Below are 25,009 nucleotides of genomic sequence, written 5' to 3' on the forward strand. Positions count from 1 at the left end.
ATAGTGTTTTGGTGCTGTTTGAATTCCTCTTGACTCACCCTCACATTTAAATCTAATAGCCAGGACTGAGTGCAGGCTGTGCTGGCTGAGAAACAGGGTTATTTCTTCAATTTCCCAGTGATACTGCTGTTTGCACACCCCCTTGTGAGGTTTGCCTGCTGCTCAGTCACTTATTCTTTCTCAAATACAAGGTTTTGAGCTTGTTCACTGAACTGCAAACCTCTCAGTCAGTAGAGAGGCTTGGAGCAGATCTCCTGCATTTGTAATTCTGATTCTGTCTTTCAGAGTCTTTGGGACTTTATCAGCAGATTTAGTAAGTGAGATCTATATTCAGTCAACAAACACCAATGAAAATATTAAGCCAGGCCAAAGACAGACCCTGTGGGTTTGTACCTGCTCTCACTTTCCAGTCAGGTCGTGGATCAGTGATGATTTGTCAAGTGCAATTTTCCATCCCCTTCCTTTCCAGCCTTACTCCTGCTTTACACAGAGCAGATTTGGTGCAATGTGTTCCTGAAGAAGCTCAGGGAGTAGTGTCTACAGCCTTGTTAAACCAAGAGCCTGCAAGCCCCAAAAGCAGAGAATAGGGAAGCCAATTATAAAATGTGGAAATTCTGCTGTTTATCTCAATTCCTCCTGGAAATCCATCTGCTAAACCCATCTATAGCTGGTTGTCCTTCATTTCATGGTAGTGTTTGTCCTCTGCCTGGCCATTAGGATTGTCTTGGTTATTCTTGTGTAACCTTGGGATGTTTCCATGACTAGAAATCCCAGTCATTACCCAGAAACAGGTGTTGTGCCCTGACATACCTAGAGAAGCAATATATGAGCTGCCCTGTTTCTAAATCAGTGTAGTTTTACTTACTATTCAATACCTGTGTAAGTATAAAATTTTTATTAATAGATGGTTGATTTGCAGTAACAATGAACCTGGAACCTGAACAATATCCCATGAAACTCCCTCCAGTCACAGCTCTTGGTGCCCTGTCCCTATGGAGATGCTGCTTTACAGCACAAACACAAATATTTTTCCCTGTGATTGAGTCCTGAGAAGCACAGGCTGGTTGTGAGAGACATGTATTTAAATAATTTTGATTAATAATTCCCTCCCAGCACTGGGAGCCATGAGGGTGGGGAAGTGCTGGCTGGGTTAAGCTGTGCATGCTCAGGGATCCCCTGGAACAGCTGTGTGTGCAACTGCAGCAGATCCCTGCTTTTCCAAGAGGGGAAACCCATGGGGGAAGCCTTGCAGTAATTATTTTGTTATTACTCCATAATCTCTCCCTTTTCTGCCTGCTTTAGTCATTCCGTGGTGTCTGGGGCATGGGGAGATTGGCCCTTGCTGTGTAGTGTGGACAAAAGTTTTTGAAAGGGGAACAGAGACTCTCCAGTAAAAAAAACATGGTATAGAGGGATTGATAATCATGTTAGCTGGAGGTAATATTGGAAAAGAGGCTTTATGAAGGCCTCTGTACTAAAATACTGCACGCTGGCTCAGGGGCAGATGGTGCCTTCTGAGAGAGAGCCTAATCAGGTTACTCTGATTTTCATTTTATGTTTTTATAACCCAGTATTATCTACTTTTTGTGTAATCTGGTAGACTAATAACATAACAAATATCTAACTTTGGGGAATTATCCACTCGTAGAGTAGATTTTGGTATTTTCACATTAAAACATTATTAATCTAAATCCACCTATTTGAGATACTGAAGGGCTCATTCGCAACATTAACTCCAAAAGCTTTCTCTTAAAGGCCATAAGAATGGCATCCCCTTTGAAAAATTATCTTTACAAGTAAAAGTCTGATTCACATCCCACTGATTTCAACAAAAGAATTCCCATAAGCTTTAACTCAAGCTTAGAGATTATTTGCAGCAGAGTTTATAGTATTTGGACAACTTGAAAAGGTGCAATTAAAATGCACGGAGTCATAGAATGGTTTGGGTTGGAAGGGACCATAAGGATGATTTATCTCCTGTGCCATGGGCAGGGATGCTTCACCCTAGACCAGGTATCCAAGTGCTCCATTCTGACTGCAGTGAGGAAAAGTGAGAAACCTCAGAAGGTGCTGCTCTGTGTTCTGGTGTTTAGGATAATGGGCTGTGGAATGATTTGTAGTCACTGCTGCCTTTTCCCATCTCTCAGTCCATAACTTTTGATTAAACAGCATCCCCTAATCACAGTTTGTCATCTCAAAGCCCCCCTTCCCTTTGCTTTGAGATCAGTCTGGTTCAGTCTCCAGCTCCTCGTGTGGGGAAGTGCCACTGGGACATTTCTGGAGATGAGAACCTTGGATCCACTGTTACAACTCCTGTGTTCCCAAAGGCTTCTGCAGGGCTCCAGAGAAATCCTAAAAATTCTTCTGTTAGAAAGTGTGCTTTAAAATGCTCCTTTCCTACCCTGAAGAAATCCCAGAGGATCAGTCTGCTTCGTTTGCTTGCTGGTTGCTCCTGTCTTGAAAATGTTAGATTGAGTTAAGTTCGATACTGCTTTAAAAAAGCAATATTTATATTTTTCATGAGTTCTGCGCTGGATATGAATTACTGACAGGTCCACTCCATCTGCTGCAGTCATCTTCATCAAATGTGCTGCTAAACTGAGCACCCAGCAATCAGATTTTCCTTGGAACATCAGAGTGGTGCTGTCAGAATTTAAAAGTTATATCAGGCAATGAAAACAAACAATAAGCCCAAGAAAACACGTTAAGCCAATTTTCGGGTGCTCTGTGCAGCTGCTGTGCAGAAAGTGGCTGCAGCCCTGTAAGGGCTGGGGCCTGGAACTTCAGGTTTAGAAACACTGGAATTAATGAGTGCTTAAAATGTGACTAATTGATTTTCCTGATGCACGGGGCTCGCACGTGATCTAAATAAAACTCTGCAGCCTGGGAGGGCTCCTGGCTGCCTCCATACCTGCCTTCACTTAATGATCTCAGGATGTTCCATTTTTCACAGATCTATTAAGATATCAATAACTCATTTGGGGAGCTTTAATTTAACTTTGACTATGTAATTGATGACCTCTAAGAGCTGCCTTCAGGAGTTGCTTTGTCTTCTCTTTTTTTCTATACAAATTAATATCAAACTTTTATTTTTGTGTAGATTCTTTTCTAAAATTTACTTCCTTTTCACTTGAAAATGTTATGTTTTGCCTACACTCCAGTAAAAATTTGTATATCCAAATTTAAAAGCCCCACTTCAACAACTTCCTTCATAAATATTTTCATTTCCTTTGTTCTTGATTATTATATAATGAGCCTAATGGTTTAAGTGTCAAAATTTTCAGCCAATTTAATGCAGACAGTAACTGTGTTCATCTCAGCCGTATTCAAGGATCACCTTTAAAACTTTGGCTGCAGTTTTACCTCAATTCAAAGCAGTCTGAAATACATTTCAGTATTTTCAAAGAATCTTTCTAAGGCTGCTTTCTTCAGTAGAAGAAAGTAGAAATTTCTAAATTAGAAATGAGTGTGAATGTAATTGTCTTGTAATATTCAATTATTAGCACTGCACTGGAATGTTATCTTTATTTGCTCTATCAAATGTCTTATTAATTGTATTTTATATCCCCACTCTGTAAATCTATCACAGTTTCTTTGATTAATTTTCTAAATCAATTAAAATAGTACAGTCTCACTGAATAATAAAAAATACTGTGATTTTTTTTTCCCAGTAGTTTTTACAATAAAAATTGCCAAGGAAGATGTAAACAGGATCTTTGGGTGATGTGTGATGACTGATTCCAGAGCTGAACATTTAGCTTCATTTTCAGCAGGTTTTTTAAAATTATTGTCTGGAGCAGCAGCTGGGGGGGCTCAGGGGGGACCTTCTTGTGCTACAGCTCCTGACAGGACAAGAAGACACAGCCTGAAGTTGCACCAGGGAAGGTTTAGGTTGGAAATAAGGGAAAATTTCTCCACCAAAAGGGTTCTCAAGCACTGGCAGAAGCTGCCCAGGGCAGTGGTGGAGTCTCCATCCCTGGAGAGATTTCAGAGCCATGAGGATGTGGCACCTGGGGACATGGGACAGTGGTGGCCTTGGCAGGCCTGGACTCCATGGTCTTAAAGATCTTTTCCAACCTGAGTGGTTTTTTATTTGATGATAGCTTTAAAAGTTCAGGTTTCTTTGTACCCACATGACAAATTGAAGTGTTATGAATGAAATGCTTTGAGCACAGTTCTGTTCTCACTGTAATTTCTGATTCTCTCCCTATGTATAAAAACCAGTTTGCTGCTCTAGGAATGTGTCATTTCCATTGTTCCTTTAAATGTTTTTTTCAGAGCACAATAGCTGTTTATTACTAAGGGTAACCACCCCATGGCAAAACAGGAGGATGGAATGCAGGGTGTTTATTATTGTCTGATTAGTGCACAAATGCTTTGACTCAGAGCTGATTCTTTTTGAGCCTATTGATGTGTGAACTTGTTTCTTCCAGTATAATAATTTTATAAGTTGTTTCACCCTCATGCACAGTGATATATCTAATAGCACAGCTGAACTCAGCATGGCTTCTCATTAAATATTAGAAGTGAAGGAATTTTCCTCCTCCCAACCTTACTCTGATTTCCAAGTCTGTGCCTGTCCCAGGCTTTCCCTGGAACTTTACATTTTCTTTTATCTTTCTGGTTTTTGAGCTTCCTGTGTCCTGTTCCTCAAATGCTTGAATATTTTCATGTTTTCTCTAGGTTAATCCTTTATCTTTTATAGTCAAGAAAAAGGCATCTAATCCATGTGAAAGGCAAAGTAGCCAAGTGTGTAAAGCTACCTGTGAGGGAATTCACAGAAACCTTTGTTATGCAGCAGCTCTAAGAACAAACTTGTGTTAGACAATGAGATTTATTGACTTCTTCGTGTCCACACCAGTTACCTACAGGATCTGCTTTGGGTGAAAGGAAACCCCTCCCTATCCACACACAGATCATCCCTGTTACAGCCCATGGTTTTGTCAGTGATGAGGTGATAACCTGGGATGCCATAAATGCAGGAATTTTACCTTTGGAGGTTCTGCTACCTTTGATTTTTACTTTTCTTATTTCAGTGAACTGTGTGTCATTCCTTGAGTGTCTCTTTTTAATAGGCTGCCTTTCACTTGTTGGGAAGATTTTCAATAAATCTGGCTTTGCAGCAACCTGATGATTGCCAGGACTGTCCTCACCCCACAGAGATGCAGTTTGCAGCCTGGTGGTCACCAGTGTCATTGACTGTGTCTTGCAAAGCTTCTTATTGCCATTTAAACTGCCCTTGTTTCACTGGTGAAGGTTTTTCTGTGTGTCACCATAAGCATCTTACATGGTCTAAGCAGAGCAAAGGCCTAGAGGCATCTGAGATCTTTATTTGCTGTAAGTGTATGGTTCCAAGCTCCTCTCCTGGTCTGGCTGAGGTGTTGGGCTGGCTTGGACTGGATGATCTTGGAGATCTCTTCCAGCCTTGTGATTCTGTTGCTGTGTATTTGAAGTGGGACTGGTTTTGATTCTGCAGCATCTTGATTAATGTGACCAGTGAATATCATATTGGGCTGTCAGCTCTGAATTTTTGTGTGCATAACATTGTTCTGGTTTCAATGTGATCTTTCTTTTCCCTGAACAGAGCCATCACTCTGGAGAACCAGCTGGTGATCCTGGGGGTGTCACTGACAGATGCAGGAGGTTACTATGTCCAGGCAGTCAATGAAAAGAATGGGGAGAACAAGACCAGTCCCTTCATTCATCTCAGTGTAACACGTGAGTATCCAAATTGTGGAGACTGTGCTGGCACACAGGGCTCACACAGGCTGCCCAAACCAAGAGAGCCTTGCTAACAAAGGACTGGACCTTTAAAGGAGAGGTCAGTGTTTCCTGCTGGGTTTGGAGCACACTGAACTCCAAAAGAGGGACCTAAGAGAGGAGATGCCCTCCACAAATCACCCTCAGAGCCCTTTGTCTGGTGGTTTGTTTGTGCAAGGCAGGTACATGATGATATCCCTCACTGTTTATTGTGAACTTGTGGTTATAATTTCTTTTTAATGCAGGTGTTTATAATGTGTTGTTTTCCATTGTGCCTAAGTAAACAAGTCATCCTTCTGAGTGCAAATTTATTTATGAATCTATTCCCAGTTTATGGCATTATTTTTACCTGGAGTTATCACAGAGTCCCAGGGAACATGAATTCCATTGTTATTACTTATTAATTTACATTACACAGGTTGTATTAACACCACCACTCCAGAGATACTCCAGGAGTGGGTTTTGCAGCAGAGCAGATGGAAAAGCAGCAGAGCACTGGGGTCAGGGAGATGCCTGAGTCTGAGTCTGCCAAGGTGCACATTCAGCAGAAATGTGCACGTGCAAACTCTTGTAAAACATTCAGTAAACCTGTTTGCATGAAAAATTAATATTCTAAACATGTGAAATGGCTTGAATCCCTGTATGAGGCTCTTGATAAAGGCATTATTTATGTAGCAGTGAGAAGAGGGAGCATGTTAGTGCTGTGGGAATGGGGAGGTTCCTCATTTTCCTTTTGGAGACAGGGAAGAGGTGATGGAATAAATCACTGGTGACAGTGGCAGCCCTTATAATTTGGGCTTCTAGAAGGTGCAGGACTCAACTCTAGATCAATGGCATGATGAGATGCCCCAGATCTCCTGATCTTGGGTGCCATTAGATTTTGGACAATCCCTGGTGGCTCATTTCCTTACAACAGCAAACCTTGGGAGTCTGGGTTTCTGGGCAGGAGATCTGGGAAACTGCTTTTGGAACCATGCTTGTGTTTGTCAGAGGTTCATCTGAAACATTGTGGTCCTGTGAAACATTCAATTTCTAAGAAAATGTCATTTTCCTGCTAAAATTCCTAATTGGGTTTCAAGAAAAGCTGTTTTTACACAAACATGGGGAGCCTTGTTAGTGGGCTGGGATCTCGGGGGGCAGCAGCTGGATGGGTTGACAGGCAGCAGGAGACACAAACCTCTGTTTTCTTCCAGACAAGTATCTAAACTAAATGAACTGCTCAGGGGATTCATGTGTATCTTTCTGAAGTGGAAATAATATTCCAAATCCACTTGTGAATTCTGGCTGTTCTGTGGCACGTAGATTGTAAACATTATTATTTCTGACAGTATGAAGAGGTTTGCTAACACTTTAGTAATTTCATTTTTAAAGCAAATTTGTGTTGTTTGTATTATGTGACCAATAGCATACTTCCCACTTTAATTTCATGTCTTAATTAATGCTAGAAATAGTCTGTGATCATGCATGCATAACAAGTGCTATGCAAAGCAGAAGGTAATATGGGCATATGGAAAAGAAAACACTCCAAAATGCTCACAGACTTGATACCATGAATGCAAAGTCTGCCTGGAATGTGGCAAGTAGGAAAGATAAAATGGATAAAAGGAAATGAAAGATAAGACAACATAGAAAACCAGAAGTGAATCTGCTTTTATAATTAATGCCAACCAATGAGGTTTTCAAATTGAGACTGGATAGCCAGGGTTATTCAGGCTGTGTGTGTGTGTTGAAGGAAGGAACTGGCTGTAAGGCATTGGAGCCTGTAAAGAAAATTGGATTAACATGGTTGTTCTGAACTTTGATCTGGGGAGGAAACTTACGTGATACATTACATAGAAATGAATAAACATTTTTGGTCTGGCAACAGAAAATAATCAGGCAAAAATACAGTCCTGAAGCAATATGCAGAAAATGGTTGCTGAAAAATGACACATTTTGGAAGAGTAATAAGGAATTCAAGCAAGAGGTTGGAAACAGATTGTTAAAGGTAACACAGATGAGGAAGATACTGCAGTGAGTTGTCACTTTCTGAATCTTTTGGGATGTTAGGAGCGATGACACTTGTAACTTTCCATTAGGACATGTATAAAATTTAAAAACAGTTTAATCAAAATCCAATAAAGCCCAAGTAAAGCGGAATAGCCAATCTCTGTGCAAGTAGATTATATATTAATTATTGAGTACAACCTTGCTGCATGACTCAGCGTGCACACTGCCACCGTTATTGAGGGCAGGAGGAAAAAATCCCTACAGATAATTCCCAGGGCAGTGATTCTCTGAGAACAGTGTTAGATATGCACAGCTCGTTATTCCTTGAAGGAGACCAGTGTCAGATTGGCTTCAGCCTGTAAGAAAAGCATATTTGCAGAATCATTCCAACAGCTGAGAAAGCTGTAAGCTCTCCTGTTCTGCTCCAAAGTACAAGAATGACAGCAGAGAAAGGTCTGGCTCTGAGCTGAGCAGAGGATGAGTTACAGGGCCTTATATTGCAGATTAAAGTCGCTGCTGAATTGTGGCTGAAGGGAAATGGAACCTGAGCATCACCTGGAAAATACACTGAACTGCCCTTCAATTAATAACTGTATTTGATACATGGGGTATAAAAGATGTTGAGCATGTTTCAAAACAGTCTAAAAGCCCCAATCACATTGAATTCTCCAGTGGGGCTCTGAGTATTAATAGTAAAGAGATTTTGTTTCTTGTCAGTCTAAACTGCAGCTCACTGAGCCCAACACTGTGCAGTCTCACACCCACCCATCAGCCCTGATTGCAAACATGCACAAAGTTGGGAAACAGCTCCCAGAGAAAGCCTGCAGGCTTGTCAGGGCTGTGTTGGCTGTGCTTGGCTTTGCTTTTCCACGTTCTGAGGTTGGCCACACATGGGAAATGAAGGCAGCAGAGTGCCAGGCTTAGGGGAATGCTCAATTTTTTGGGATGTTTGGGTGTTTCAGGTACACACCCCATCCCCATCACTCCTTACACACCCCTGGTACAGGCACTAAAGATTTATTTCCTGTAGGTCTGGTCACTCTGTGAGGAGATCCAAATACTGAGCAGTGTGTTTCCTTCCCAGCTGAGTCCCCAGCTTGGCTGAACACCCCTGTTCCACATGCCTGCCCTGAACCCATGTGTCTGAATGTGACACAGGGTGAGCTCCACCCAGCTCTGCTTGAAAACCATGGATGTTTCCTTCCAGTGGACTCATTTCCACTGATTTCAGGAAGATTAGATCATCTCTGAGGTGACAGGCTCTGGGGAAATAAAAATTATGTCCAACAGGCAGCATATTGGGAATAACGTCACATCTGAAATTAGTGTGAGGTGTCATAAATTAGTCCTAAATTTAAAATGTCTTAAAATGAGTTGAACTGTGTACTACACTAATGAAAATCTTACCACCTTTTTTTTTTCTTCTCTTTTTAACCATATGTCAAAGCTTTCATGTAAATAACACAAAATTTTGGCTTGGAAAATCGGAAAGTCTGAAAGTCAAGAGTTTGGCAGTGGAAATAGTAACAACACTTGCTTTGGATTTTAACTCAAATTACTCACTTGCTCCTTGTTGAGAATTCACTATTGCTGCTTGGGAGGGTTTCAGTATTAACTCCATTGCTGGAACTTCCTAACTTGATTGAAGTGGTTTGAGAATTAATCAGTCTCTGGGCTGGTACAAGCTTTTGGGATGTAAATACTGCTCTTCAGTAACAGCACTTGGAAAATCCTAAATGTTTTATTCCTGTTTCCATCTATTGAACAATAGGGTTTGATGATGGTATCATAAATGGAGCCTTAATTCTTTAGGCTTTTTTTTTTCATATGCCCATTCTCCCACAGCCAGACATACCCTGCAGCACAGATGGTCAGGTCTGTTCCTAAGGATTGTGACTTGTCAGGGGATAAAGTGACATTCTTTGATCTTAGGAGTGCTGGCAGGGCACTGTAAAGATTGAAGTGTTTATTCAAGTAAGGCCATTGTAAAACCCTCACTTCCTTGAAGGCCATTCTCAGTGTAACAGCTCAATATCTCAGAATCTGCATCACAACTCTTCTGGTTGTAGTGTGGAACTTAAAAAATAAACAAACAAAATCCAACCAAACAAAAAAACCCTCAAAACCCTAAATCTCCAAAAGTATTGATGAAAAAATCTCACAAACCAAAACCCCCAGAAACACCCAAACAAACAAACAAAAAAATTAGTACGTGGTACTTTGCTGTTGGCTGTGCCACTTTTGCATGAAGGTTTTTCGAGGGTAAAGGGGGAGCAGGGATGTTTAGAGCTTCTTAATGAAACCATGAGGGATTTTAGTATGTAAGTCAAGAGTTTAAGTGGGTTTATTAGAAGGTGGGGAGGGGGGGAAGATTAATAGGGAGCTTTTTATTGCTGTGAGGAGCTGGCTGAGCTATTCCCTGCAGAGCATTCAGTCTGTGTCCTTCCACTTTATGATGTGACAGCGTGGCCAGGCTCTGGAGCCACTTGGGAAGAAGTTGGCAAAGCCCTGGTGAGATATTTCCATTATTGACTTGAGCGCAACGCGCGAGCACCGCTGGCCAAGTGCTGGAAACTTTTAAGAGCAGGCTTGGCTTTTCTGAGCCTGGGTGAAGCACTTTATGAAAAATGTGGGGCTCAGTGAGTGATTGAAACGGCTGGTTTGCAGGAGGTGGGTGTGTGTAAGCTGTTGTGACAGTTCAGATGGTCCTGCTTCAATTGGTTTTGCGGCGCTAATCGTCCGGAACTGCAATTCAGGGCCTCGCTCCTGCTCCTCCTTGTTAAGCTGTGACATATTGAGATGCATGTCGCTCCAATAGATTTATTAGTAAATTAGATAGTCCCCAGACCTATTGCTAACACCAAGAGATACAGAGTGTTCTGCAGCCTGATGTCATTTTCTGATGCGGGCTTCGTGAAAACAGAAAACAAGATTGATGAAAATTTTAAAAACCTTGCCAGCCAGCATTTCTGAAGAGTCAAAGATAATAAAGCCAATTATCATTTAACGAAGATAAATTTTTCCCTTGGGCACTGGCAATGCTTAAAAAAAAAAAAAAAGAGTAGTAGTAGGGATAGAAAAAAGTTGGGGACTGAAAATTAAACTCCTGGCTTGGTTGCATTGCAATTAATTTAAAGTATGAGGGTGTTGTGTTGTTCTGCCCAACTACCACTTGCAACCAGAAGAATTTTATTCTGTTATGGCAGACATTGACATGAGGCTAAATAGACCCTGTCTGTCTCTGCTTGGTGCCTATTTTGTTCTTCAACTTGATGTATCAAGACATAAATTTACAGAAGGCAAAAGTCCCATTTCAGGTCCACAGGGACAGAATTTACCTCAAAGTTCTTGTTTGTTTGGCTTTCTTCTATAAAGGACGGCTCTCATGATTGCACAGGACATTTAGGTCACTTTTAGTGTCTGTAAGAATGAAACATTCTTTATGTTGTCAGGAAACAAAGGGGAGGTGAGTGCCCCATTATGTTTTTTGAGAGGATGTTCCTCTTGACATCCTTCTGTCAGGTGTGGTAAGAAGTTTTCAGAAGGTTCTGAGCAGGCATTTTCCTCTCTGGAAGAGAGCATTTCACTTACATGATTTTCCATATTAACCATCAAGTCAGCAGATGCTGAGGATCCTTCATGGAAATGTTTGAAGCACAAAAGCATGAATTTTTCATAGCCAGTCCCAGCTTTCAGGTGTAGGCAGGAAAAAGGAAAAAAGGAATGGGCTGGCACCCCCAGGGAACAGATATTTGTCTTCTGACGTCAAATTCACACAAGCTCTATAGACTTGTCAGACTGGTTTTAGCTCATGCCAAGAGAATTGGCTTCTTTTAGCCTCTCTGGGTCAGCACTGTGGAGGTGAATTTAGTGTCTCTGTGATGCTTTTTTTACTTTCTGGTGTTATTTTGGTGAGAGAAAAAGAAGGAATATGGGATGAGGTGAAATTGCATTTCTGTGCCATGACTGTATCTGATTTCCCAAGGCTGTGACCAAATGCTGGGGAAGTCCAGCAGAGCAGAGCTCAGCCCTCTGTGAGCTTTGAAAGGATCACATTTCTTCCCCATCTCCTCAAAGGTTTTGCTGTCCCTTTATCCAGCAGGATTTCCAGAAGGGATATTGTGTGGGGTTCCATGAGCAAATGTGAGCCTTTGGCTTTGAGGGACACTGAACACTTGATTGACACTGAACAAGCCTCAGTTAACCAAAATGTTAATTTGAAGGAGTCTGTGGAAGTGTTTGGGGTCTAACACTCAATCTAAAGACACATTCTGTGTAAAAGCCATCTTTAATACCTCATCAAATACTGTCAAAGTGCTTTTTCTTCTATTGTTGCTCTATATGCAAGAACATACATTTTAAATGGGGATCTATTTTTTTACTTTGAGAATAGAATGCATCTTACACACATCTCAAATGCAAGGTTATGTATTTAAGTCAAACACATTTTAATAACAATAATAGCTGTAAGAAATAAGACTAAATTGAGTTAGTGTTAGAGATTTGGGTTTGATATATTGGAACAAATGTTAGTTTAAGCTTTATCCAGAGCTGGGAATTTCAGTGGAGGCTGATATTCTCAGTGCTATACCCTATTATCTACTGCAAAAGTGACACTGTACTGCAGTGTAGACTGATTTTATATGCATTACAAAGAAGTAGCAGATGAGGTTCAGGATTTATCAGCCTTCTTGGACTCCAAATTTCATTGTTAGGTTTTTCTAAAGCATCAGCCAGATCTCTTCCATAATTCTCTACCTTTCTTCTCCTGAAAGGAAAACTTTGCTCACTTTTAACTGCAGAGACAGAGAAGGAAACTGTGGTTAAAATGACAGATTCCTAAACTGCAGGAATAATAAAGGTGAACCAAGAAACCTTTGTGGCAGTTCAAGCTTTTTTCATTGTTTTTTCCAAATATTTTATCGGTGCTCTTCCTGATAAGTAACAGAAATATTGGTTGGTTTCCAGTTTCATCTTCTTTTGGACTATTTTTGATAAAACTTAGTGCCACACATGGTGCATCTGCTGCAGACTCTGCCCCAGGCAAGCAGGGTCTCCTCTGCTTGTAGCTTTTTTCATGGAAAGATGCTAAAATGAACTTTCTGTAAGATTATTTCAGTCTTCCTATTAAAGAGAACTTAAACAGCCTAAATCAGCATAAAACCTATTCGAATATCTGGCACTTAATTTTCATCATATTGCATCAACAAATGTAATGAAGCTTTAAATGTGTGGTTTATGGGAAGAATAGTTATTTCCTTTTCTCCCAAGTGCAACAGAACAACCCTGTTGTTATGGGGACTCCTCACTGGCTGGTGAAACTACAGAACTGCACCCGAAGTGAGTGCTGCTCCCTCAGCAGATGCACATACATTATGCATATTGCTCTGAGAAAACGGCAAATCCTGAGGTTTCTGTAATCAAACTTATTATTTTTACACTGCTTCTTGTTACACTTGTCTGTTTGTGGGGTTTGGGGGGTTATGGTGTCTGAGAGAGATCTGCAATGCACACACAAACACAGGCTCCAAATCCTGCTTGCCTCCTAAACCCTTTATTTATATCTGACACATGCAATTAATCTCTCCCTATCTCTAATCACTTTTGCTATTACATTCATCGGGGTGATTTGTATCCTATCTCTGTCACTGCTCCGTAATTGATATGTGGAGATAAGGGATTCTTAGAGGACACAAACAAGGAAAAGAGAAAATTGAATTTACCTTGCAATCATTTTATAAAATGTGACACCCATCAATTATACATGCCATCCAGGAAAATGCCATCTTGAACAAACGGCGATGATTTGTTGGAAGATCAGCGGAAGAGAAATGCCAGAAAACTTTTTTAGACAGAAAAGTATTGCTGGTTCAACAGACAGACTTTTCAATCTCATTGGTCCTCCTACAGTGTTTTTAAATAATACTGTAGAATTTACAAAGAAAGTATCATTTTTGATCTGTGTTTTTCTCCAGTCAATCTTGTACTAATACTTCAGAGCAGAATAAGATGAAAGGGGGCTGTTGAAATAAACCTTGTTTTGATCAGACATAAAAAGATGATGTTGGTTACTCGAGATTGAATCATCTTTCATGGGCAGAAATGGCAAAATTGATAGTATAATCCAATTCCAATTTAACCACATTCTATCATGAACATATTTCTATTTAGTTTCTCTTTTTCATTTCAGTGCAGTGATAAGTGAACTAATTTTCTCACTCTTGTGTAAGTACTTCGTGCTCATGATTAGTTCTAATTGTTGGCATGAGAGCAGTAGCTCCTGTCCATACTTGTAAGTTTAAGCACTACTGTGGGATCTTGGAAAAGCTTTTTAATATCAACTGATAATGCCATAAAAACGAGTATCTAGATGAATAATATAATAACAGTAATAGAAATCATGAAGCTGAGAAGATTTAAATCGAACAACATTCAGTGCTGGCAGCTTTCTGGGCCCGTCAGTCTGGCAAACATCTTTTCCTTGGAACTATTTATCTCTTTATCCTGTGCACCCCAGATCCAGCTGCACTGCCTAAAAACTCCCAGAGCAGCCAGAAGCCCAGTGGTTTTGGGGAATTTGTACAGGGCTTTGCATTGCAGTTCCTGTAAGGATCATAATGCTGAAGCTTTAGGAGGAACAGCTTCTGGAGACTGGTGTATCAATTTACCCCTCTGAACATTAACTCCTGCTTTCTTGTAAGTCTCCCTCTGCTGTGCCAAACTCCTGGAGTTTTCCAAGGAGCTGACTTGAAGTATTTTGCTTTGATTCCCATCTTTACACAGTGGGATGGATTTAAAACACAACTCTCATTAATTTTAAGTTGGCAAATCCTTTTGAAGGTGCTTTTTACTAACAAACTAAGAACCTGTAACTTACTGAAGCGAGCTTGAGCTGAAATATGCTATTTTAAGGAAAAACAAATTACCCAGTTTAAAGAAAAACATCCAAGAATTGAACTTTGATGATCCTTGTGGGTCTCTCACCTCAGGATAATCAATGATTCTCTGATCTATGACTGTGAGAGCTCTGTCCTGCTCTGAAGTGAGACCCTGGCTGGTCTGTGAGTGAGAGAGTGCAGAGATACCAAGCTCTTGCTTAGGAAAACAGTGGCAAACCTTTTATCTCTTATGAACTGGATAAATTTGCAGCATTAGGGTGTTTTGAGGGGTTTTTTTTAGTCCTAGAAGGACTCTTGAATTTGGAAAAGAAAAACTTTAGGAACTATCTGATAGTATTCTTTAAACTGCTGTGTTAGGCAAACTTGGAATGTTTTCTAAACAATATAGATAAGGAACAGTAAATATGGTCAAAACAGATGTTTAGTGGGGTATGTTCTGCACTGAGTTACTGCAAAAGCCTAAAAATATATCCTAAAGATTCCTGCACATGCCAAAGGTCTGCGTGGCAGAGCTCTCCCAGCATCTTCACAAAAGCTAATTTTCATCTCCAGCTTTCACAGACATATGGTTGCTTGAGGGTTATCATTTTTAAAGCTCTTCATATTAAAGATGTTTTTAATTTCTTCTCAATATACATCATAAAACAGGAAAATTGAATAAGAATGGAAAAGCCTGGGATATCTGTCTTATCCTTCTGCCACAGAGATGTGATTTGTCCTAGTAATTGTGGGAGGGCAGACAACAGCCTGGGTATGGAAAGAAATGAAAAAATAGTGAATACAACTGCAACCCAAGCACTGGAGAGAGTCAGGACAGGCAGGATTCAAGGTCACCCATAAAGCTATAAATATTCTTTTTAGATTTTAGTAAGGACTTGCTATGAATTTTAAAGTAATTTAGAATAATTGGTCCTTCCTACCCCATTTGTAATAGGAAGAGAAACTCAGACCTGGCCATAACCTGGGCTGCTTCACCTGATGTATGTAAAAGCTGCATTGATTTCCTGTCCCCTTGGCTCTACCATGGGAGCTGTAAATTGCCAGTCCAGGGTGTTTGTTATCCTTTGGTTTTGTCCTGCTCCGTTTCACACATTGTTGTGTGCAGCTGGGGAGTGGTTTAGACATTGGAGCAATCCAAAATTTGATTTTTTTTCCCTATAGACTGTGCTATAAGGTGATGGAAATGCTGTTTTCTTTTCACTTGTAGAGTTTTGTCTACACTTAGAAATCCTTAAAAGGGAGACTTTGGGATTATGGATTATTCTTGAGGGTGGATAAATCATTCTAGCTGTGGAATATGGGGACAAAGTTACAGCTCCTCTAATACTGGACAACATCATTGTTAAATAGCATGTCTTTAAAAAACTGCAAGCTTTCTGTAAGGGTGTAAAAGTGGAGCAAAGCAACCTGTGCAATGCAACAATGTCCTGCTTTCCAAGCTCTGCTTGTGCAAAATTATTATTAAATTTTGCCCAGCCATGTTTGCTGTTAAATATCTCTCCAAGCTGAGGATGAAGAAGCTTCTGTTGTTTGTGTGTAGGGAAATTCTGCAGTGGAAAATGTGTTGGGTAAAGAAGAAAAAGCAGAGTAGTTTTGTCTGGTGGTTCTTTTTTATTCCCTGCTCATTCCTTCCCCACTAAGGAGGGCTAAAAGAAAATTTTGCTTTTTCACTCCGTGTGGCTGCATTTTGATCTGCTCATAAACCTGACTTAGTAAAGACTTGGTGAAGGCTTAAAAAGCCAGAAGTGTTGTACCTTCTGCAAATGCTGGGAAAGTAACTGCAAAGCCTGTGCTGCCTTCAGCCATCCTTGTGGATTTATCAGGTATCTGTGAGTGATACTGTCAGAGCTATTAAAGAAAGTAATTGGTAGTGAGTGATTAAATTGCAGATGGCCTTTTCAAGGTGATTATGAATATTAAATCAAGTCAGTAAAAGCTAGCTAAAAAGGCCCATGAAAGCAAGAAGTGAATATGCTGAGGATAATGGCATGGAAAGAGGCTCTTGCAGGCGTGCCATGCTCATCCAACCCCAGCCCATCCAACCAACCAAAAAAAGCCCCGGCAAGCAAAATCATTCAAGTGGGTGTGTTGTGTCAGGAGGTGGAACTAAATACCTCCCTTTTTAGGCTGTGAATTCCCCTGTGCACCTCACTCCTGTTTTATGCAGAAGTTTACCCCAAGGAAAGCTGGTGCTGTCACTGAGCAGAGCCCCTGTGCCAGGCTGAGCTGTGCCATTAACAGGGATCTTTTCCTGCTCCTTCCCAATTGTAAGTGATCATGACAAATGTTTCTTTACCACATCGTCCTGGAGCAAGGCCAAGAAACACTGGGAAGTGACTTAATTTCATTTGGTGATCTTCATCTCACAAAGCAAAGGTTATATGGGAGTTTAGCTGAAAAATCTAAAGTTCATTTTGTTCTGTGATTTAAACTGGAAACTTCGGATGCAAACAGAGATAAAGAAAACTGAAAAATAAATATCTTCATTTTGAACCCCGCTGACTTAATTTTAATACAAGTACAGAGTGCTTTCATATAGGTCTAAATAGCTTGTGAACTTGGAGCCTGAGGTTGTTTTTCTTGTGAATATTGTGATTATGGACTCATCACTTTTGGGCCAATTTCATGCTTTTAAATAGAATTTGGTACGGTTACTTATACTTCAACATATTATTGTATTGATCTCCAGCATCATGCTGACCTATCTAATCTGCTCTTAAACTGTAAAACACCATGGGATTGATTCTGAAGATTTATATAAATGGGCTTTGCAATTATTATTTATTGTCTTCAGTGCAACAGGGATCATTTGTTTAATCATTTGGGGAGCACTTCCCCTTCAGACAATATTTCTGCTTTCCTGAGTTTTGTGGTCAGTGACTTTGTTGCATATTGATTCTTCATATAAAATTAATATTCTTTCACTTGTGGGTATTCCCTTGGTAAATTTGATAGAGCATTCTGCTCATTTCACTACAATAACACAGATTTCTAACTTTGGTACCTTAGGAACTGGTCTGTGACCTCTGTGACAAACATCTGTACCTTGCCAGTATTTTAAAAACTTGTCGTACTATGTGAAGATTTTTAAAGTTTTTCTAAAAATTGTTCAACTTGATTGCTTGGTGGATTGCTTGTCAGTGCAACAGGTGTGTTTTTTAAGGGAGAGGAGTTTTAACCAGATATTCAACACTTCCCTTTACCTGTGGAAGGACAAGTAATGCAAATAACCAATGCCCAATATGTTACAGAGATTTAAAAAGAGGAGGATTTTTTTTTATTTAAAGAAGCAATGAATTAGAGTGAGGCAATCTTAGATTTTTTCCCACCCTCAAGATGACATTTAAATTTAGCTTTTCTCTCAGTTTTAACTCAGGAAGTGTCATGTATGAAATGAAAGCACAGCCAATGGGTCCAGGCTGCTTAATATTAAAATAATCTTACCAGTTTGGATTAACAGTTGTCATTTGTTTTTTGGGAGAGGATATTGATCACTTCTCTCATGTGATTGATGTGGTGTGTTCCAACCTGGGAGGGCCTGGGGTGCTTTTAAAAGTGATGCTGTGGGCCATGGCATCATCAGCAAACACAGCCCTGGGCTAGAGGAGGTGAGAGAGGAAAACTCTGATTTAATTGTGGCTGGCAGCTCTGGGTGTCCCCTGCAGAACAGGGGGATCTGCACCTCAGGGGCTAATGGGGTAAAATACGGAATCTGGCAGATCTTGTGGGACGTGGCAGTGAGTGCTGAATAGCTGAGCAAAATGCAGAATTCATTTTGAGCAAACAAGTCCGGGGTGGTTGTGCAGTTTTGTTATGGCTTGTAACACTGTCACTGCAGTCAGCTGGGCTGCTTGAGGAGAGCTTTTTTTTGTGATTTAAAGGTGGAGAAAGCAGTGGAATTCTTAAAATTCACAGATAAATCTATTTTTACAAGGTTGTTAGCAATGGTTTCGGAGGGTGTTTGTAATGGAAGAAGTGACAGACCTCTAATTAGTGTGGCAGCATGAGGCTGTGGCAGCTGTGAGAGGGATGAAGGAACAGTGTTTATCTCCAGTTTATGGCCAGCAGATGCAGGTAGATAGTGTTTTTCTTGGTTCATTCTTTCGCTGCACATACAAGAGGACGTGTTTTTAATTTTGTCAAAATATTTCCAAGTTGTGAGGCTTAGAACATACAGGTTATGAGTTCACTGTGAATAATGACCAAGCTGTTTTCTCTGCACACTCTGCTTGTTTAAGGCAGTGTCCTTTCAGAACTGTATTTTGCTACTTTTAAAGCAATAAAGCTATTTTCTGTGGGTTTCAAGTGGAGGTTTATGAAGTCACCTGACAAGATTTTATTGCAATTTTTAAAAGACTGGGTTTTAACGAGTTCATACTTGGTTTTTGTGACTCAGGTACTTGATTTCACTCCCACTTCACTATGTTACAAACAACTTTGATGACTTTTTAGTATTTTAATACCACATTTAGAAATGCTTCATGGCACAGCACAGGAGCAGAACGGGGAGCACAAGCCTCATTTGTGTGTTAATGCTGGAGGTGGTGTGTTTGTAATAAATCCTTTTCCTTAACTGAGTGCTGTTCTTTAAATATTTATCAGAAGTGAATATGAATTACCTGAGCAATATTTGTGGCGTAGAAGTTTCTCAGTTGCATCTTTGAATAAGAATTTTCCGAAGGAAATTTAACCTTTGTGGTGAGGCATAAATCAGTGGGACCTGCAGAAAGTTCTGTCCATGAGTGCAAACAGCAAACACCAAACCTGTGGTGCTGCCCACCCTTCTGCCCCCAGAGGAAAGGGTCCCTGGAAAAACACTGGAATTCCTCTGTAACCCCCCTCAGTTCAGCCCCCAGTTCTGTTTGTCAGACACAGCTATTCCAAAAACAAGGGGGGAACACAGCTTTTATAAACAGTGTGTGTAATAAAAAATAGGATGTTTTGGGGAATCTGTCAGCTTTGCAAATGTAGGACACAATCCCCTCTTTTTCTCTTTTGAAAGGGCACAGTGGTGTGTTTTAGTGATCTCCATTTCCTCAGGTGTAGTGAGCCTGTGGATGGACTGGGACAAAGGTGAGCTGTGAATGATCAGTTCTGGGGGAAGAGAGACATGAAAGTTGTCTAATGCTCACTCTGACCTCTGCAAATTCAGCAGGGAAGGGAGGGGTTTGTTCTTACAGCCAGAGTTGTTCCTTTTGATGAGCCCTTAAGAACAATGTCAGGTATCTCTGCTTTCCATCCTTCATCACCAAGAGAACTTTAAAATCTCTGTTTCAGAAGGAAACCCCGAGTAGCAGTCTCTGGAAACGTGCAAAGCTCACCAGAGCTGCATCATAGGGAATATAAACTCTCGGTGCGAAGTGTGGATCCTGATTGAGGGAAGGAGTGCACTGAATCAGAAAAACACATCTGGCCTGGAATGCATTGGGTTGTAGATCATGGTTTTATGAGTTTGCAGAAGATGGGGACAGTTCTATTTTTTACTTTTTTTTTCCCCCTCAAGATTGTATCATTGCACTCCATTCAAAAATTGCAATATAAGCTGAAGAAGAAGTAAGAATCCTCTGTAAGTCACAGCAGGTTGTATTTTAGGCAATTCTCATTTTGCCATTCTCCTCTGAATTTGTCAAACAGTGAATTTTGAAACAACATAACCAAGTTGTTTATGCAGTTAAGGATTTATGGGAATGTGATTCTCATTCACAAGGGGAGTGTGTGTGCGTTTAAATTCCTTTTTACAATATGCCACCATGATCCCGAAGTAATTCAGAGATTGATTTGTAAAACATTCTGAATCAATTAAGGCTTTAATCAGCAAGTGGCAAACTTCAGATGGCTCGTGGACTAATTTTACCATCTCCCATCAACATGAACCTAAGCTGGAAAAAGAAAACAATTAAGAGGATGTAATTATCTGTCCTGATTACTGAATTAGAAGAGTTTGTGTTTATTCCATCGCTATGCAAAGGGAGAAATCTGCTTTGAAAAACAATTTGAGGCAGCTACTAAATTGCCAAGGGGTTGCAGGGTGCAGTGTAGATATTTGCTAGGCCAGTTTTGGAAGAGGTTTGTAATCCACAGCTGTCAGGCAAGTTCTGGCTGTGGAGCTTTGGAGGCTCTTGCCCAACAGCTGCGTGGTGCACCCTGCAAGTCCTTGTGCTGAGAGGATTTCTGCTCCCTGTGCTTAAAATTAGTTTGGATTTTTGAGACAGTCTCATCTACAGTCACCTGTTGAAGCACAACTTGGGTCTTTATATCTGGTGATCAAAAATAGAAATCTTTCTAGAAGGCAGGAATTGATGTTTAAGTTCCCATATGGGAGCGAACGTTGCAGAAATCAGGGATGGAAGAGATCAAAGGATCTGGTTACCCGGTGGTTGTACCAAGCAGAGTTACTTTAAATTATTGGTGTTTTGCTTGAGATCAAATGAAATAAACTTATGGAAATACAGCAAACTATTACATAATTCTTTCCCAAAGCAGACTTTGAGATTTGGTCGGATTTTTATTTTCGGCTTAGCCGAGAGATAAACACAGATTTGTGATAGACCTTTACTCACCCTTTAATATTGTCCCAGATGTGATCAGAATCCACAAATTGCATAAAACCCCCCATGAACCCCCAGCTTTACAACACTAGTGTAATTTCTCTTGGAATATTTAGCAGAGTGTTAATCCTGACATATTTAGCTGCCGTGCTGAAGGATTGTCGCTGCATTCTGTGCAAAGTTTAGAATAAATGCCCAGAACTCCAGTGAGTTATAGGTCAATTACAGTAATTGGAAGGAAAAGTAAACAAGAAACCTTAGTAGTATCCAGCAGGAGCAATGCCTTTATTTTTTATTAATGAGCAGTAAGCAAGCCTGTCACCAATCACTGACTTTGAAAAATGTGCCATATAACTTAGTCCTATAAATGGTATCATTTCCATGTAGTATATGTGTCTCTGGGTAGTACTGGGTTTATTAAATACTGTTGAACAGAATTTTCAGTTGAATGAGATTAAAACTGTCATGTCAAGAAAAATGAACTTTATTTAAGCACCAAGAGATAAAGCTGCTTCATCAAAGAATCACAGAAAGGTTTGGGTTACAAAGGACCTTAAAGATGATCCAGTCCCATGGCAGGGACACCTTCCACTATCCCAGGTTGCTCCAAGCCCTGTCCAACCTGGCCTTGAACACCTCCAGGGATGGGGCAGCCACAGCTTCTCTGGGAATCTGTGCCAGGGCCTCCCCACCTCACAGGGAGGAATTTCTTGGTGTGTTGGAAGGACTGATGGAGCTCCTGGCTGTAAGCTGGTTTGGATGCACGGTGCAGATGTGCTTTGTTCTCAGAGCACTCAGCAGCCTGGGTGTTGCCAAGGGTTTGCCAAAAGTATCTGGGATGATTATGGAGGTGTTGTGGGTTTACCATGAGAAGAGAGTTGCTGTGGCTGCAGTAACATTCTTGTTTTAGTGTCATCCAAAGTCCCTGTTAGGTGTTGCACCTTTGGGATAAATATTTGAGCAGAATTCTTCTGTGAATTCTGTGAAGAAGGGAGTTCATGTTATTCTAGCATTTTTCCATGCAGGTTCTTAATATAGGAAATGCAGGAACTGAAGAATCTTATTCCTAAAAAATGAGTTCTCAGGGATGTATCCATTGTGGATTCCTTTGGGTCATTGACCTGGAGCTCTTACTGATCACAACTATCTTGAAAACATTCCAAAAGTTACTCTGCCTCTTCATAACTATCATTTCTCATAGGATTCAGAAATTAGTGATGGAAGGGATCTGTCTGAAGGTGGCTGTAGGGGAGATGAAGAAATGTCCAGAGCACACAGTTGAAGGAAGGGAGAATTTGCAACAGAAAATGAACTGGTGGGAAGGAGAGATTTTCTGCCAGGACCAGCTTCCAGTCCTGTGTGAATGGACAGGCAGCATTGCAGAGAAATGTCATCTAAAGAGATGAAAGTTTCTTAGAGAAGCCAGCTTTGAAAGGCCACTTTACTGATGGCTTGGGGAAAAGGACAGTCTGCAGTCAGTCTGCTCCTCTGGTAACCAAAGGGCAAATAAATGTTAAATCTGATTTCCCCCAGAGACAATGAGCAGATTATTGAGAATGGGGACTTTATTCAGAGCTGCTGCCTCTCCTGGAGAAATCCTATCAGCAGGGCACGTTTTTGCTTGCCACCACTTGCCAAGGTTTCTTTATTTACCAGCTGGGTCATGATGTATGTGAACAGACATCTTGTCTACAGGAAATCCAGATGGGCTCCCTTCTCTCTCCTTTCTTCTCCTGCTGGATGCAAAAGGTCAGAAGCAAAGCAACAACAGGAATTCTTGCTGCTAGCACAAGATGCTCTTGACTATGCCTGCATCAGTACCAGAGACTTTAATTTCCTTTACACTGAACTAAGGTTAGGCTTGCTGAAAGGTCACTCTCTGTGCAATAGGGTTCGTTCTGCCGTTTGTTTTATTTATTGAAAACAGCCTCTTGCCTGAGAACAAGGTTGTTTTCCTGCTATTGCCTCTCCTCTTCTGAAGTTGCTTTTGAAAGGTGTTTCATTACTTGCTAAGCTCCAAAGTGATTTTTCTGGTAGTGATAATATCAACTTGCAGAACCTTAGAGCTGGGTGTTTTTATCTCAACTCCAGTGGTGCTTGTTGCATAAAGAGATGGTGACATTTGGAAGTGACCCTGTCTTTATTAACTCAGGCTTTGAGAGAACCTGGAATTATCCTTTCTGTCAGCTCCCCCAGACTCTGGGGATGAACTAGAGACCAATGCTCTCATCACACAACTTCCTTTGAAAAGTCAAAGCCTTTCTTTAATCAACTAATGTTTAAAACTAAATTTAAATCTTTCACTTCCATTTGGTTCTGATTTTTGGCTTCAAAAATGCACAGGTGACAAACTCTATTCTAAAATGGATCAAACTTCCTTCCTTATAACTGTGAGAACTTTTCTGTAGAAAAACAGCTGTTGCTAAAATGCTGTCTCCTTTTCTTGGCATTCATTTTCATGCTTGGTCAGACAGTGAGCAGACATTGTCTCTTACACCACCCTGATTACCTGGGTGCTCCATAATTGTTAAAGAAACCTCACTCTCCACCTGTGCATGGTAAGATGTTGAGGTCAGAGGTGTTTCTGAGGTTTGAGGTGAGGCATAGGAAAGTGTCTCCTTCCTCCTTGTTTCCTCACCTCCAAAACATGATTTTTATTTATTTTTTTCTTTATTGGACTATAGCAGATATTTTTCAAGGTAAAATATATAGGTTGGTTATGAATAGCAGAAATAAAAGCAATTCAACATTTTTTTCATGCACCTGGGACAAAAATTGGAATTAACAGAATATGACAGCTTTAGGATTAAGGATGAGTTGGATTTTTGGATGTTGGAGTTCTCCGGGCAGACATGGGAGGATTTTGTTACATATTGGACTTATTATATAATTCACTAAATGTGTTTGTAGCTCCAGATGGCTGGATTTTAAAATAAAATTAATAAATTATCTTCAAACACTTTTAGAGTCCCTTGCATATATCCAGGTATATCCAAAGCATTATATAGGGAAGTATTTATGGGCTGCTATGAAAGGAAATAGATTTATTTTAAAGATTCTCTTTGCTCAATAAAACACAGCAGAAGAGCCCACAAGAATTGTCAAATACTTTGGATGTTTTTGTAAAAAGGAGCTTATTTGGGACTGAATGATGTTGTTGGGTTTCTGCCTCCTGATATAAAAGTGAAGTAACCTGGAACCTGTGTCTGGCAGGGGAAGTGTGGCCATGTATTAAAGTGATGTCTGGCAATGGGAGCCTTGTAATGAGGATCTCTTTGGCTCAGGGATTGTTTTGTTCAAAGTCAGAACCCATCCATGTTTGACACTTTTTATGTTGCAATAAATATTGGCTTCTGGGGAGAAGTCTGAACGCTCTCCTCATGCCACCCAGTTTGAAAATATTTTAAATAGAATATAACAATGTGTCTGTATGCTCCAAAGGGAGCAAAGATAGATTTCTGTCTCCTACTCCATTCCACGGACGGTGCTTCCTCCCTTCCTCCTGAAGGCCAATATTCCTTAATTAAATGTAAAATAAAGGCCTATTCTACTCTTTCTTTTCAGATCAAATGCCCATAAATGAGAGATCTGCCTGTGTAAGATGCAAACACAAAACCCTGCCCAGCGCTGATAATAACCCCAGCCGAAGCTCTGAAAGGAGCAATCCTTTGTTCACACGTCGGGGACGGGAGCCCTGGCTTCTGTGATTCCCAGCCAGCCACTTCCATCTCTCTTCATGTGCTTTTCCTGTTGCTGTGCAATTATTCCCCTTGTTTTTCTTTGCCTTTGCTGGGGTGTCAGGCTGTGGAAGCA

The 25,009-nt window shown here is 40.5% G+C and overlaps 1 protein-coding gene across 4 annotated transcripts in view; it reads left to right on the forward strand.

The window, feature by feature from the left end:
• SDK1 (sidekick cell adhesion molecule 1) overlaps window positions 1–25,009 on the forward strand; it is a 388,639-nt gene that overhangs the window by 177,714 nt on the left and 185,916 nt on the right. For all 4 annotated transcript variants that reach the window (XM_033074164.2, XM_033074168.2, XM_033074167.2 and 1 more), the window contains one exon: window positions 5,585–5,718. In XM_033074164.2, coding sequence (XP_032930055.1) covers window positions 5,585–5,718 — 134 coding nt within the window. The remainder of the gene's footprint in view (window positions 1–5,584; window positions 5,719–25,009) is intronic.

The sequence above is a fragment of the Catharus ustulatus genome, chromosome 16, assembly GCF_009819885.2.
Source record: "Catharus ustulatus isolate bCatUst1 chromosome 16, bCatUst1.pri.v2, whole genome shotgun sequence".
Taxonomy (NCBI): domain Eukaryota; kingdom Metazoa; phylum Chordata; class Aves; order Passeriformes; family Turdidae; genus Catharus; species Catharus ustulatus.